Below are 16355 nucleotides of genomic sequence, written 5' to 3' on the forward strand. Positions count from 1 at the left end.
TTAAATGTGGCACAAAAACACTGTCATATGAAAGTTTAATAAATGGGCACTTGATAAAATATATTTTAAATCTGAAAGTACTGAATTTTTTTTTACTTTAGTAAAACGGCAGCAAAAATAAATGTTATTTTCGGCTCTGTTCGATGTGTTCGCGGTATCTGACCTGATCCATATTTGCATTACAGATTAAATGGCGGGAGACCGGATCTTTTATATGTTTGACATCCTATCCAGAAGAACTTGAACATGAGTTCGCCAAACATATCATGTTACATGCAGTATACTAGTAATATTGTGTTGTATTAGTAATACGAATTCAATTTCAACTTACCCTTTAAAGTTCCTATAACTAATAAAAAATTGTTGCCCAAAAATGAAAATTCTGTCATCATTTATGGTTGGCAACCGAACACCGGTGGTACCCGTTGACTTCAATGGTGCGAACACAAAACCAAATAAAAGTGTACCAGCACTGTTCGGCTACCAACATTCTTCAAAATATCTTCTTTTGCTTTTAGCAAAAGAAAGAAAGTCATACAGGTGAGTAAATGATGACATAAATTTTATATTTGGGTGAACTATCCTGTTTTAATAATCAGAACAAAGTAGGTAACACAAAAATGTATACTGATATGCCTTTTTACTTTATTTTGTACAGTACAAAAGAAGTTTACTCAAAAAAGTTTACTCACCCTTACCCACAAAGAATGCGTAACCATTCAACAAAAGTAGTTGAAAAAGGGTGAGTAAATGACGATAAAATTTCAGGTTCATCTCTCTGAATGTGCAGGCCTCAGGACGGTGTAGAACAGTGCTGCTGGTCATACCGTTGGTCATGTGATGCTGTGAGGACATCAATTCAGTCTTAGTCTGACCTCATTTATCATATCTTGTCAGTTTTTTGGCTAAGCAATGACAAGTGAAAGCATTTCACAGTGAAGCAAATAACATTCAGCACAGCAAAATCCAAGTCAACCCCTCAACCTTTGGTGTCAAAATAAAACTTTAGATACAGAACCAATGCTAGTATAAAACTGACCTGATGATCGAAACAACCTGCAAACCTGATTATGTGTATCAACCTCAACATTTAAATCTTGAATTTAAATAATCTCATATTGTTTTCCCCTGAATCACCATCTCTGAAGTCACACACTTACACATCTGAGCCACACATTTGCGGTTTTAGTAGTATGAGAGGGCGGGATGTGATCTCATCCCTATTTAGCGCAATTCATCACACAGTAAAAGGGTCAAGCACACGCACACTCGCCATATCAGATCAACACCAACACACTATATTTTCAAAGCACACACACTCGGAGGATATAAAAAGTTAGCAGAACTGAGGAGAGTGAACGGCCCGCTTGAGGTCTGGCGCACACACACACCGGGCTGGGGACACAGTGGCAAAGCCGGGGTGGGCCGTGCAGAAAGGCAGCCTGGCATGAGATGGCTTTGCCCAGCTCAGATCAGAGCTGGAGTGGAGCCGTGAGTCAGAGTCAGCAGGAGAGGATAGTGAATGTTCTCGTCATACACCTCCTTGGATTCTCTCTGCATCTGAAAAAAAAACAAAGAATATAATCAAGAATTAGCGCCTTTTGGACCATTTATGTTTAGCACTGAGACACAGGAAGTAGAAAATGTTTTACTGCTCTCCAGTTTAAAAAAAAACTTGCCCCTCACTTCAGGAAACCAGTGCAAGAAGTCTAACAAACAAGGACAGGCGACAAGAACCGCACTAACAACTTCATAATGGCTCACTTAGAGGTGCCTGCAGAGAGTATGTCACACAGGCATGCTGTACAATATGCCACGTGGGTCTGCTTTTCTGCCACTCTCTGAGCTCTTGAGTTGCGGCGGTACACTCAGTGCACTGCCAGCATGTTCTGCCCTGGAGCTCAGGCCTGTCCTAACCAATCAGCTCGCTCAAAGTCCCACACGCTCCGCCAGGACTCAGAAATAGCAAGCTAAGGGAGAAACGTGCGTTCGCTTATGAAAATAAGCTCTCTACTAATGTGTGTGTGTGCTGACATGTGCATAGTTTTCAGAGGACCACACTACACTTTTTCATCATTTTTTATACTTTAAAATGAGGTTGTATTTGTTTACAATTAGTTCATACCTAACATGAACTAAGAATAATCAAAACTGCAGTATTCATTAATCTTAGCTCGTGTTCATTTCAGTTTTAATGATGTATTTGAAATATCAAACGTTGTCTCTGTTAACATTAGTAAATGCATCATGAACTAACATGAATAATTGTATTGGCATTAACTAATATTAATAAAGATTAATACATGCTGATAAACTATACTGCTCATGTAAGCTAATACATTCTTTCACATAGGAAAAGGAATGCTCGAGGATCTTTTTCTAGTGCTCAGGGAATCTGTTTCCGTTGCTCCGAAGTGCAGCTCTGGTGCCATCTAAATCATCTGTAAGTTGTGCTCACAGGGAAGCTCAGGCTCTTATATGCAAATTGTGGTTGCCTCAAAAGTAGTCTGGCTGGAGATTCCCAGACATTGGCAGTGGGTATCGATGGAATCCACTCAATGAAGTCATCTTCCTTCTCAGGCTCGTCTACTTCCATGGGCTCTGGCTCATCAGCAGGCATGAATAGGCATTTGTAGAATGGGTCTGGATGAGAAAGGTGTTGATGGAAGGAGTCCAGCAGGTGCAGATGGACTACCGTCCATAAAATCACCCTCGATCAGCTCATCCACCTCCATTGGTTTCTTCGTCAGGCAACTGTACCGGAACTGGACACCAGATATTAAAGGATGCCATCTTCTGTGCTCAAAGGTGTAGTCAGATCTCCGAGAAAAACGAAACTGCTGCCATCGACGGTCAAAACAACACTGAGTTTGCACCTCTTTAGCAAAGTCATCTTTATGATGTCATGAGGTATGTTGAAGAATTCCTTTGCCTTGTAGCTTTCCTGCTTGTCATTGAAATAACATGAATGAACTTCATCTTACTTGTATCAAATAAACTAATTTCACACCAATTTATTTGAATGATTTTTATGTGGACATGTTTTGAGCAGTCATATTTAAAATAGGGAAAATTCTTTTTTTAAATATTTTTAATAAACAAAATATTGCTTCTCAATTTGTTGGGCATTCTCGTCTTTGTTAAAAATGTCATATCCCCTCGATGTGCAGTTGAAAAACTTTTCCAGACAGAACTCAAAAGCAGAGAAATGACGCATCTTTTAGTCCTGATGTTTCTACATTATCTAAAAACCCAGAATGACCTATTACTGATCCATATGAAATCTGTATAACCATTATTAAGATATTCCCAAATGCACACTTTTCCTCTCTCCTTGTGTTTTTCTCTAATATTCACCTCATCTTCACCTCATCTTTTCTGTGGTTTGCGATAACATAAAAGATAAAAGGCTGCTCTATTGCCCTTGATGTGCGTTATCTCTCTCTCCACCCCTCGACACAGAAGCCGATGTTTGAACCCGCGACCCCTCTGTAATCGGGGCGGCCAGCCGACCAACGCTAAGCCCATTGTGAGAATCGACACATTCTCATTTAAATCTCGCACCGACCCAGACAAGACGGAAAGTGCAAGAGCGAGACAGAGTGTGTGTACATTGAAGAGAAAGTTTGAGCCATAGAGAAGGCCAGAATATTTGATTATTTGAGATATTTGACTCTGAAAAGCAATCAATCTTAAGCTAAAAACAAACATATTGTCTATATCAAATATAGGATATAGTATAGGGAATCAATTGTTAAACAATCAGATGGGCAAATAAATGTAAATGTCAATCTTCAGTTGAAAAATAAAGGTTTTAACCAAAGTTATTCCCTATACTAACAGGGTCAGTCTCTCATGGTTTTAAGTGGGAGATGTTTCAAAGCATTTTTCTAAACCCGGTTTTCCATTGTCAGGTAAGTGAATTGTCACATCCATATTGCTCAAAATGGGCACATTAAATTTAAATTACCATTTTAATTGATGTTTTATTAAGATCCATCCCTTCTCCATTTGTTTGGTATTATTGCTTCTGGTTTGTGCATTTTAGTTCACAATCATGTGAATAAAACAAAAGACACATCCATACTGTGATAATTTTTGTTCCTTTGAAATACAAGACTTGTGCATATTTTTCTGATGTCTGGACTATATCACCAGGGGTTTTGAATATATAAATATATATTTCAATGTATCTGCAATAAATACATTCTCTGAGCATTTATATTTCAAGTTTTGAGCAAAAATGTCATTATCCATACACTAGAATTTCCCAGATGCAGAAACTGTACAACACAATAAGGAATATTCCCCATTATTCTGTCTGAAATAATGTTCTTGTGGTTTGACAAAAAAAGTGATCTCGAATCGATACTACAAAAGATATAAAAAGACCTTGGACATTTATATTTTACCTGTGATTGGACAATAGTCAAATTTGCAGCAGTGCACTATTATCTCTGAATTTGAGTACAGTGATAGTAAAAGAGATTTCTTGTATTGCATAGACTCAACAATGTAAAATCAAAACTTTGATTACTTGGATTTCTAGATCATCGTTCAAACATAAACAAAAAGTAAGACAGGCTTGAAACAAGTTTGAAATATCATTTTTGGGAACTAGCCCTTTAAAGCTGCAATCTGTAAAATGTGCCTCTCTGTCGCCATCTCTGTCAGAAAATTAAAATTGGAGGTTACTTTATGTACTTATGTACATGCTGAAAAACAACATTGTCCACAAATTATACATAATTATAATAAGATCACCGTTGAAGACAATAACTGATTTTTGTTTAGTTTTATCAAAAAGATATCACAGATTTCAGTTTTAAATATACTGCTTACTTACATTGTGTATTATGCTTGGCCAATATTGTAGGTAAAACAATCATGTCAATAAAGTACTTTACGATTTGAAAGAGAGAGGTGGAGCAATAAAAGTGTTAGAGGGTGATATTGCAAAATAGCTTAAATAAAGAGAGCAAGAGAGAGAAGGAGAGAAGGCGGTGAGCTTGCAAAGGTGAAAAGTTTAACAAGCAAAGCTGTTCCTCCTGATCACAGTCTGCTAATCAGCTTCATGGGTGGCTGGATAAATCGTCTCCTACCTTTTAATCGCAAGGCTGCCAAGATGCAAGTCATTCATTTTATTGCTGCTTTTCCCTACCTCTATCACCCTTTCCAAGGAGAGAGAGAGAAAAAGAGAGAACGTCAAATAGCAAAATGAACTGGACGTCTGGACACAACAGGCCCCAGAAATGGATAGATTCAGGTGTTAAACGAGAGGAGAGCCGATATGGAGAGGGAAGCGGGCAGATAGGCAGCTGGAAGTTGGGAGGATGCGGAGAGATTAAGTTAATATGTGTTTGTATATGTGGGCACATGAGGGTGCTGGTGCGGACGGGGGATGTCCGAATTAAAATTCATGACTCTCTTCACAACCATTTGAGTAACAAGATTAAGATGGGCGAGCAGGAAATAGCTGCATTATCAGGCGGCTTGCAGCTCCTCCAGCTGCTGGTGCTCTATTCCAGAACAGTGGGGATAAGAGGATAACACGCGGCCCCCGCACCACATCCCCGCACCACTGAGAGGCCAGCCTCATCCCCTGCGCCAAGCCGACTGCACACACAGGAGGGAGGAGATCTAGAGTCTTAAAGAAAACACTTCAATCTCCAAGACATCAGACGCCGGCTGGAGGTGAGGAGTGTCGGACGGGTGTACGCGTAAGTGCGTACACGGGTGTTTGGGAGGGGCCCGTAGACTGTATTATAAAGAAGACAGCGACTTGGTTTTGGGAGGTGGGGCATGTGATCTATTGTCTGGTGTGTGTTTCTTTGTACGTTCTCACAAGCTTTACGCCCAACACGCACATGCATGGTGTTCATTAGAAGATAAGAAAGAGGAATTAATTACTTTGAGATATGATGAGGCCACTTCAGGTTGCTCCTCATATCACACACACGACTGCATGACCCGACGACAAACCGGGAGTTAAGACGTTCGAACAGTAGGACTCTTGACTCAGCTATCTCGGCCCCTCGCTGCTCGTGTCATTATCCACACAGAAACACAGTAGGTGGTCCGGCTCAAAAAGACCCTGCTAGAATTCAGGTGCATCAGGGCACACAATGACGGGGTGAGAGCATTAGGTACTTGTGTGGGTCTTAATGGGCATGCATGGCACACTTTTGTCTAATAAAAATCACCTGGAAAATACTGCTGCTGGAAATGAATTTGGCGTAAAAAACGAACTTACGTTCTCAAAACTTGCCCAGTTAAGACGTAACAACCAGTTCAATGTAAGCAAACTAGCAAAATGTCTCACAGGCAGACGCCGTTTATGAAGGGCTGAGAAATCACAGGAAACCTACTTGCGTGATTTTTATGCTATGTCAAAAAACATGTGCTTTTTTTGTAAAGCTGCTCTGCAACATATAGATTATGAAGTGTTATATAAATACAATATAAACTTGAATTGACTGAATCCTATTTTAGTCAAATCTATCGGGATTGTTACATTTATATATAACATTTTATGCATGGTTGTCAAAAAAGATCATTTTAATAAGGCAGAACTTTCTCTTTGTCATGAAGGGGCTTGCTACAGTGTGTTTTTCTTTTTTATAAACTAAGGGCTTAAAAACTTTTCACTTTAGTTGCTGCATTTGTTCACCTTTATTTAAAAGAAATGTAAAAACACCCGCACTCCTTCTCCCTTCTCGATTGATGACTTTAAATTCGCACACTCTTTCCTCGGTTACCACAATGACCACTTGGTATTTTACTGTCCATCACTTGAGAAATAAAGTTCCAATCACTCAGCTCTAGAGCCCTGCTGGTAGACCCATTTTCCTTAGGAATAGGCAGGGCCGGCACTGTCAAGGCTGTGGGGCATAATGGGTCCTCACAGCTTCTTCAGTAACCAAAAATGGCAGCCGTAGCGGTCCTATTGGTGCCAGTTAACCAGCTGGACATCACTGCTGCCCTGAACCTGGACACAGTGTTAGTGCCTTCATGCAGAGGAACAGATGTTGCACACTGTTCCACTTTTTTATAGTCTGGTTTTCAGAAAGTGCATACTTTTCTTGTGCCTGCTGACTTGGCATGCTGTATGTCAATGAATCACTTAAAGGAGAAAGCAAAAGCACTAAATACTTAGTTTCTCAACTTTGACATTTTAGACATAGGTCTTTAAATATAGTACCCACCTTTAGGTGAAGGTCCCACACGTTTGAGTCGTAGTTGTCATAGCGACATACACACAGGCCCGCGCTCTCTGCCAGTCTGCAAAATTCTGCAAGTGTGTCCCCTCTGGTAGGGGCAAATACAAGAGCCGTCCCCTAAAGAGAAAAATCGCAAACACACAGTTTACAAACATTTCCTTTTAGCATCACCGGTTGTTGTTTGTCTGGTAATATACTAAATGATAAACCAAAGAGTAACAGGTTGCACAGAAACTACACATCTCACCATTTAAACTGAATTGCAAGAATGTTTATGTCAAAACAGCCTCATACTTTAAATGTCCAGTGTATGAAATTTAGCGGCATCTAGTGGTGAGGTTGCGAACTGCAACCAACGGCTCACTCTACCTACGGAGGCTGACACAGGACTAAGATGTCATCACATTTTTAACTCAATTACGAAACGTGCTCTGTAAAGCAGTTTGTCCTTTTAGGGCTACTGTAGAAACAACATAATGAATTCCATGTAAGGGGACCCGCAGTGTATGTAGACAGATAAAAAAAAACATAACGCTTTATAATAAAAAGCGTATTCAAGACCTCTATAGACATGCAGTAGTTATGTATATTAAATTGCATTTCTGTCAATAGATCCTCCCCAAAAAATTAAAGCTCACTTGCCGCATGTGGTGGTTTGCATCATTACATTCCATTTGATTTCTCCCAGGTATTATATTAGATAATAAACAAAAAGATTAAAGCTCACCTAATCCAATCAATGGCTGAATGCGCATCCCCTCTCTTTATAGATCAACAAGCCCAGACCAACTAGACAAACTAAGAGGATTACCCAAAGGTTCCAAATTTCTTTGAAATCTTTGGTTTTAAATATTATTTCATACGTTACGTTCAAATTACTGCTTTGATTAAACGGCCACCCGACACAAACAAAATAATATGAGAAAAACAGGATCATCTCAGTACAACAGATGTTTTAGTTTTTTTCATAAGCTCTACATAGGGCCATAAGGTACATTAAAAGCGCACACAAACATCTGCAGATGTGTTAATCAGCTGTGTATGCTGCTCGGATGATCCACTTTCATTTTGCAATAACAAATTAGAATCATTAGGTGGAAAATTAATTGATTTTTTTAATTTTGATAAATCTGCTCAAACATTTGATCAGTACTGCTATGGGGAAAGTCACCGACATAAATTTGGGTTTACTGTTTTCGCCTTAGCCACGAGGGACAGAACCAGACATTTTCATTAACTGAATGAGTGATTGTTTTGACTTCTGGTATTAAAGGTCTAAAAGCATCTGCATATTATTAATAGTTTTCACTATTAACAATCAATTAGGTCCAGACTACAATGCGTAATTTTCTGATAATAAAATGGTCCGTAACGCTGAATTTTAAAGGCTGTTTGTTAATAAAATGACACTGAGAGAATAAAATTTAGAAAACAATAAGGATGCAGGAATGCCTTTTGTCACATGATTTTACAATTGAAAATGGATATTTGTATGAATATCAGCATTACACTGTCTTTATTACACGCACCTTGTAGTTTTACGCACCAATGCTTCGCAAAACTACAAAGCTTATTATGTCAAATTGAACACTAAATTTACATTTATTAATATTATCAAAGTGCAAAAGGCACTCGTGTTATTAAATGACCCATCTCTTTCCCACACGCACACATAAAGACCTCAAATATCAAAGTCAACACATTAAAAACCTTACAGATTAATACAAATCCTTTGTGATCTTTGAAGTGTTTTTCATTTGCTCTACAGGGTCTTATCAAGAGGCCACGAAAGACTCGCGGGTCTTATGATTAGTGCGGGGCATAAAATAGATGAGATGACCCAATCTAAGTTGCACATAATAAGTATTAAAGTATTACGTGATATTAATCCTGCCATTCCATTACTTTCTCAATCACTGCATGCCAACTAATTACTGAGAGTCCAAACACAAAGTCACTTACATCAGGTCGCAGTAATCTTCTTAGTGCATCAACCAGACTGCCTCTGTACTGGTCAAGAAACAGGCTGAGAGAATAAGAGAGCGGGAGAGAAAGCCAGAAAGATTAGAATGCATTGCAACGATAATAGTTCAAGATAAAGCAGCAGGCTATTTATTTTCTTTGTTTACGAATAAATTCAGCGGCACAGCGAAAAACTATTTGTAGATGTAGATGTGTAGATGCATTTCCCCTTAGAAACGAACAAATCTTTCCTTGTTTAAGCATCAAAGGTAAAAACACATATGCTGACAGAGATGAAAAATCAAGTAGCGTCAGGTGATGTGCACACGATGCAAACTCAAACAACAAAAAAGTATCTCCACACCCACAATTTTACAGGATTGAGTAAAACCAATGTTTGTTGTCATAAACAGATTGTAAATATAAAATGAACATAGAGACATGTCCATAATATGCAATGAAACATTTACTAAAAAACAATTCATTGATATATTTTTTTACATTTAATTGCTTTTATTATCTTATGCAAATGTATACAGAGTAAAATCACTCTTTCTAAATATAATACCTGATCTTATGATTTATTCAGAATTTAAACTTTAAAAACATTTAAGCTGCGTGCCAATGAGATTCACCTGTTTAGTCTTCAGACCACAATTCTTAAACTCTTTTCCTATCACCTCTGACCCGGCTGTACACACTGCTCTCCTTTCCCGGGGGTCAAAGGGCAGAATTATGTTGATTAAAACCAGCGGGATTTGTATGATCCCACTGAGCACGTCTTGCGGTCACAAGTTTGACAGCTTGAAGAGTTTCATTAGCAGTTCAACTTTTCACCCTGTGTTTTGGGTGGAGAAGGTCAGTCTCGACAATAGAGGGTGAGTTTAGGGTAAGAGTGGAGGAAAGCTCGACTGGCTATGTTGACCTTGACAGGGCATGTCAAACAAAATCCTGGTTCCTTTATACTAGTGCTCCTTCCTCTTTTACTTCCTTATAACAAGCTGAGTGATGTAATGCTTTTACTTTGTTTTTTATAAGAAATATATATCTTGTATTAACAAGCAAATGACCTTGTGCCTCTGGAAACATACAGTATACATAAGAGAACATTTATAGGTTATCATTTATATCTTGCATTTCTTAACGTTGAAGGTTGACATAAATTATCTGACATTCAGATCTCTCTGTTTCCTGGTCTGTGTGAAAAGTGCATTTTCAGTTCTTTAAATAGAAGTGGGGTAGTATTACAGAAATACATAACTGTAAACAAAAACATATGCAGTCAGTCTAAACTTAAAATAACATTGGTTGAGACACAATCTGGAGAAATTTGAGAGAAGGATCATTTTTCGAAATAATTCAAATTGAGTTAATCTGAAGGTGGTCATATTCAGATTAAAATATGAGCGGCTCTGACCCGCTTTTGTGACGTAATCCAGTGTGCATTAACTTCATCCTTCAACCTTAAGGATTCAGTGAAGGCATTTGATAAATTACTCAAAAAAAGACGCTTACGCTGAAACGTTGAAAGCCTACATAATACATACTCCTTATGCGTGCATAAATATTCATATAGCTATTCACATTGCTTTTGTTTTTTGTTTTAATGCGAATTCAGTTGGCCTACCAGTCATGTGAGGCTTTCTGGGGTATGGAAGGGATTTTGAGTACAAAAATCCCTACTTGTTACACAAAAACATTTACAAGTGAAGACATTTTGTAACGTTTCACACCATGAAAACACGCAGGAGCACAGGGATCCAAATTGAAATGCACTGAATGACAAGGCCAATAATCCCATTTTTCAAAACCATTGTGAAAACAAGTGACCAGTCTCTGAGTAGTGCCATTTTTACCTTCTATACTGTATGTGCCTTTATATATTTACTTTTTCTGCTTACTGTCATTATAGTTAATAGGGCTAAAAACTACATGTAGACAAGGAATTGATATAAACCATCATATTTACTTTGAAAAAGATTGAAATTGTTCTGACAAAATGAATAAGAATACAAAAATGTAAACACACATTGTATACATTTCTTTTTGCCCAAAATCATTAGGATATTAAGTAAAGATCATGTTCCATGAAGATATTTTATAAATTTCGTACCGTAAATGTATAAAAACGTTCATTTTGTGATTGGATGGCCTGCTACTGTGCCTCAGATTAACAACTTCATAGGCGATTTTCTCAATATTTAGCTTTTTTGCGCCCTCAAAATCCAGCTTTGTAAACAGTTGTTCTTGTTCCAGATAGTGTCCTATCCAAACAAACGATATATCAATAGAAAGCTTATTTCTTTAGCTTTCATATGATGTAAAAATCTCAATTTCCAAAAATTGACCATTAAGACTGGTTTTGTCGTCACATATGGCAAAAAAAAATAATCTTAAAATATGCAGATACGATGTTGCAGAAGGATAGCAGTGATATGCTGTTTTCATATATACACTTAGAAGTGGAATATTTATTCATTAATTATATATTAATCAACCAAAACTATATTGCTGAAGCTTATCAATATTGCGGTGTAATGAACAACACTACAGAACAAAGCAAAAAGCCCTCACGCAACAGCAAACAGCATTCTATGAAAACATCTTAGTATATACCTGTGTTTGGTAACAATACTTTACAGGTTGTAAGTCCATGTGATGTTCAGAGTTCCCAGGTCAGGGTCGGCTACAGTACATGCTGAAGACTAGCAAACGCATCTTCCAAAGTACTCGAAGTCAGCCATGCATGGACCAAAGGGAATCTTACTCGCATATGGAGATTCACCTGCATCTCACAGGCACCCATTGCCATGGGAACTGCCAGAGGGATCAAGTGGGGGATACTGATGAATGATTCACTTATCGTGAACACGGCTGACTGCTTCTTCAGATGCTTGATCCCAGTCTGGTGATGTTACCATTCAAAGTAAAGATCTAAGTGATGGGATGCGGCATGTTTTTACAGAGTGCCATTGGACAGCACTTTAAAACCACCTCTCTGTGTGCATGTTTACATGCAGTGACTACAGATGCGCTTAGAAACAGAAGCGGGCAACATCTTCCATTATTAAGTCATTAATAGATCATGTACATTTAGGTATTAATGCATATGAAAACTCTTGCTTTAGCTCATTGTGACCCATATTGGATAAAGCCAAAAAAATGAATGGCTACAATGCTATAAAAGGTTTTACTTATATACAGTATTTATTATTTAAAAGTAAGACTTTATGTTTTCCTTTGCATGTGAATCATATTTAAGAGATTTCAAAACAGAACTAGACTTTGTTTTTTGTGATTTATGAATTTAAGTATTGATTCAGACAAGCACTGTGAAAATCTATGAGCCTTGAGTGCTTTTTCGAACTTCTCAGCATAGCTACAAAACATAGTTTGCAATCTTCAGACAAGGTGAAAAATGGGCCGTCTTTCGGAACAACCTTTGGCTATCATAGCCGAGTCTCTATCTCTCTCCTTTCTCCTAGCGTGAACATTGCTGCATTATGTCTTGTCTTTCTTTACAATTGTCTGAAAGACTATAATTAATCGGAGCAGAAGTGTGGCTGTTGACCTTTTCGCAGGTGATCGGCAGCACAGTTATGTCTGTTAATCGCCAAGCGATCACTCTCCTCACCGCGGCAATTACAGATGAGTTGCCAGCTCGAGCAACGGGGGGATGGCCGACGCGGCGTGATTCATCCTAACGTATGTTCCTCCACTCTCTCTCTGTCACACGCACACACAAAGTATCTCCTTATTACACACGAATCAATCTCATGCTGGCCCTCGGCTTCACATTTTACCTGCGCATTAGCTGCCATTTGTCTGACATTAGAATAATAGTAGGCTGTGCCAGGCTTTAGTGATCATCGCCAGAGAACACACAGGTATCATTATACCCCGCCTCCGTCAGCCTCACCACTTTGTGCTGGATAGAGACAATGCCTAAGAACATCCTGTGCTTTGGTTGTGTTTATAACAATGTAACAACAGCGTAATAAATTATAATAGATTTTAGGAAAAGTTTGACTCGCAGAATGTATGTGATTAGTGAATGTATATAATTAAAGTAATATAACTTCTGTATAGAGAGCCGAGTTCATTACAAAGAATCAGTTAATTCTCCGGCATGTACAGTATAAGCAAACCGATAAGATCTCGCACAATTTTTTTGAATGAAAATGAAGGAGATTCACTGTAAAGACATATTATTTAAAAACTTCAATTTAACACACATTATATAAAAATTAAAACATTTAAATGAAGAAAAAAAACTACAGGTAGTGGTCTAGCTTTTGTTGACACTAGTAACTTTGTATTAGCACCTATTGTATTATTACTCCTGTATGACATATCGCTTATTGCTCCCTGAACTCTCTCCAAGTCGCACTGGATAAAAGCGTCTCCTAAATGACTATATGTAAATGTAAATTCAGTGTTCTTTGATCACAGTGTTCTTCTGCATTCTGGTTTTCCCAAACAATCCAAGACGCCTTTCAGAGTAAAATCTAATTCTCTTGCATTACATAATGAAGTCTAAATGTACCAGCAGCTAAATTTACTTCCAAATGAGTGTAAAAGACGCGTGTTATGCACACACAACAATTCATTCACACTGACACACAATAGGAAAAAGAACAATAGTTCCGCATGTTCAGGACCTGGCTAATTGAAATGTTTGTATTGCTCTACAATCTCTCTCTCTCTCTCTCTCTCTATCTCTCTCTCACTCTTTTTCTCCTTGCACAGGCATAATTATTTGCAATTTGCCTAAGACATCCATTTGCTGGGACGCCAAGCATGAAAAAGAGGCAATTTCAGAAAAATGGAGATGCCTGGCGGAGCCAGCCGAGGGGAAATAATGCAGTGCCATCCTCGGGCTGATGGCTGCCATCTGATAAGCGTAACCAGCGCAGGAATATTAATGCCACATCACTGGGACAGCAAGGTGCATGCTCTTATTGAAGGTGTAGACATATTGTGGCTGAAGATGCTGGAAATATGCGAGCTATGATATTTATTCTGTAATAGCAGTAAGAATGGGTGCTTTAAAGAGAAGCTCCTGACTTACAGAAAACAGACTGTCACATACAGCATCTCCAACATCAGAAATTGTGTCATTAAAGTTGTCCACAAAGAAAAAGCAGTCTGGCCTGAAAGATTGGTTTTGAAGGTAACAAAGATTGTATAGAGCGTCATATTTAGGGTGACTGTATACCAGCTGACAGTGGATCTCTGAAGAGCTGGCAGTTCAACAAAAGAGTCAACCTACCAGTCAGCGCACATCACCACGTCAAAGCGACCCTCCAGAGAAGACACATCATCCTCATTGTCCCATCTCACGACCCTGAAAGTGGACAACACGGTAAGAGAGTCCGCAAGAGCTTATGAAGAACCAATGACAGAACTCAAAAACCCAATTCAAAAACCCAACTCAATTTACCCATAATCCCACACTTTCAATGAAGTGTCCAGTGAGGGTTTCACACACCTGACACTATTTTATTTGATGCGTTGTCTGCTGACAATTGTCTTCTCTCTTTTCTATAAATGCTAGGGCCGGTTCACAGCCAAGCAAATCGGATTATTAATTAGCCATTATTAACAGTCAGTAAACAAAAATTATGTCTTGTGGAAATACAATCTCCTCTCTCAGCGGGGGTCCGCGATGCTTATTCAATGACTTGAGAAAGCGAATCTAGACACCCCCCACCCCTCCCTCAACCAATCACGCGCGACCTTCACCCCACTCAAACCGCGCGCTCTGACAGGAAGCCTAATCTCTAAAGAAAACAATCAAAGTAATGCAGGCTAATTATACGTTTACTCTTTCACTTCATCAGCCCAGTGTAAATACACAGGGAGGGGGAAATGTGCCGAGCAAGCGAGAGGAGAGAAGTGTGTGGGGGGGTGGTTAGATCACTGAGTGCCAAAATTACTTTTTAGGTGATAATGCATTTGCGTGATGGTGTGCACAGTGGATGAGCTGTGTTTTGGCAAATGTGAGAGAGGGGTGTTAGTGTGTGTGTTTGAGTTTTCTAGATGAGGGCATTCAATCATGGAGAGTGGCTCATCACCGCTCTGCATGGATACGTCTCGGCATGCAGGGGTTCTAGCGCTCGCCCGGCAGCCTCGGATACACCGCTAGCAGGCCAACTGGGTTCAGAGAGTGACGTGAAGCCATGCGACCTCATTTTTGCCTACTTAATGACACTATTATGTCCTGAACATAAGTGCCGTAAATGCCACTTTACCCAAACACACTTTCCTACACTTCATGGAGCGCTCTATAATACAAAACTTTATGTATACTCTGATAGTATTTGTTTTAAGAGATAGACTTTTAGTATGGCTGTAATGCAATACCAGTTATTTTATCATTAGATGTTTGGGAGTGTGTGTGTGAGGGTTCTTACCTGGTGGACACATTGGAAGACAGGAGGAGCCCATCTCGCCTGTTACGCTCTATAACACTGCGCACATCTGGCACATGGGTTAAGACCAACTATTGCTTAAAAACGAAAAGAAATGCAAAAAACAAAACACTACCCATATAAAGACTGATACACTTGTAAGGATTTAAAATTTTAGTCTTAAAACAAAGTTACATGTTTCTTTATATCTGTTTATTTTTCACATTCTTGAATAATTTATTCAAGAAGTCATGAAATGTCTGAAGTAGCATAAACGGTATTACAACACAATCTCAAAGGAATTCGTAGGTATTTTACGAGGTGAAAATTAGGTGGCTAATTAAGGTGCTTTCTCGCCGGTAACGTTTAGTTTAGAGGTGAGGTTAGTTTAGCTTTTTAAATAATCATTTATTTTAATAGATTTTATATATTGTATGAATTCATATGAATTAGCCATCTCGTAAAATAGTCATGAATTCCTGAAAGATCGGGTTGGGTATATAGTGACCAAAATCAATTCAGGTTAAACAATAAAAAAATCATCTCTTAAAAAAAAGACTTCCAAGAAGTTTTTCAAAAATGCTAAATGTATGCGGAGAATTTGGTGGGTGATATTAATATTTTTAACCAACTCGTTTACCAAAAAACAACTAAACATTTTTATGTCTGCAAAAAAACAGTGTGTTATCCAGTGTGTTATCTATTAGAGGATCTATTTACAGAAATCCAATATAATATACAGTATATACATAACTATGGG

The 16355-nt window shown here is 38.5% G+C and overlaps 1 protein-coding gene across 3 annotated transcripts in view; it reads right to left on the reverse strand.

The window, feature by feature from the left end:
• Positions 1 to 623: 623 nt before the first annotated feature.
• The window catches only part of camkmt (calmodulin-lysine N-methyltransferase), an 81093-nt gene continuing 65361 nt past the window's right edge, over positions 624 to 16355 (reverse strand). The window contains exons 7-12 of one of the 3 annotated variants that reach the window (XM_056761245.1): positions 15599 to 15665; positions 14455 to 14529; positions 9183 to 9246; positions 7206 to 7337; positions 7078 to 7122; positions 624 to 1560 (exon numbers count right to left, since the gene is read on the reverse strand). In XM_056761245.1, the coding sequence (XP_056617223.1) occupies positions 7120 to 7122; positions 7206 to 7337; positions 9183 to 9246; positions 14455 to 14529; positions 15599 to 15665 (341 nt within the window). In that variant the 3' untranslated portion in view covers positions 624 to 1560; positions 7078 to 7119. The remainder of the gene's footprint in view (positions 1561 to 7077; positions 7123 to 7205; positions 7338 to 9182; positions 9247 to 14454; positions 14530 to 15598; positions 15666 to 16355) is intronic. The other 2 variants (XM_056761243.1, XM_056761246.1) reach the window with 2 other exon arrangements.

This window comes from Triplophysa dalaica, chromosome 11, assembly GCF_015846415.1.
Source record: "Triplophysa dalaica isolate WHDGS20190420 chromosome 11, ASM1584641v1, whole genome shotgun sequence".
NCBI lineage: Eukaryota > Metazoa > Chordata > Actinopteri > Cypriniformes > Nemacheilidae > Triplophysa > Triplophysa dalaica.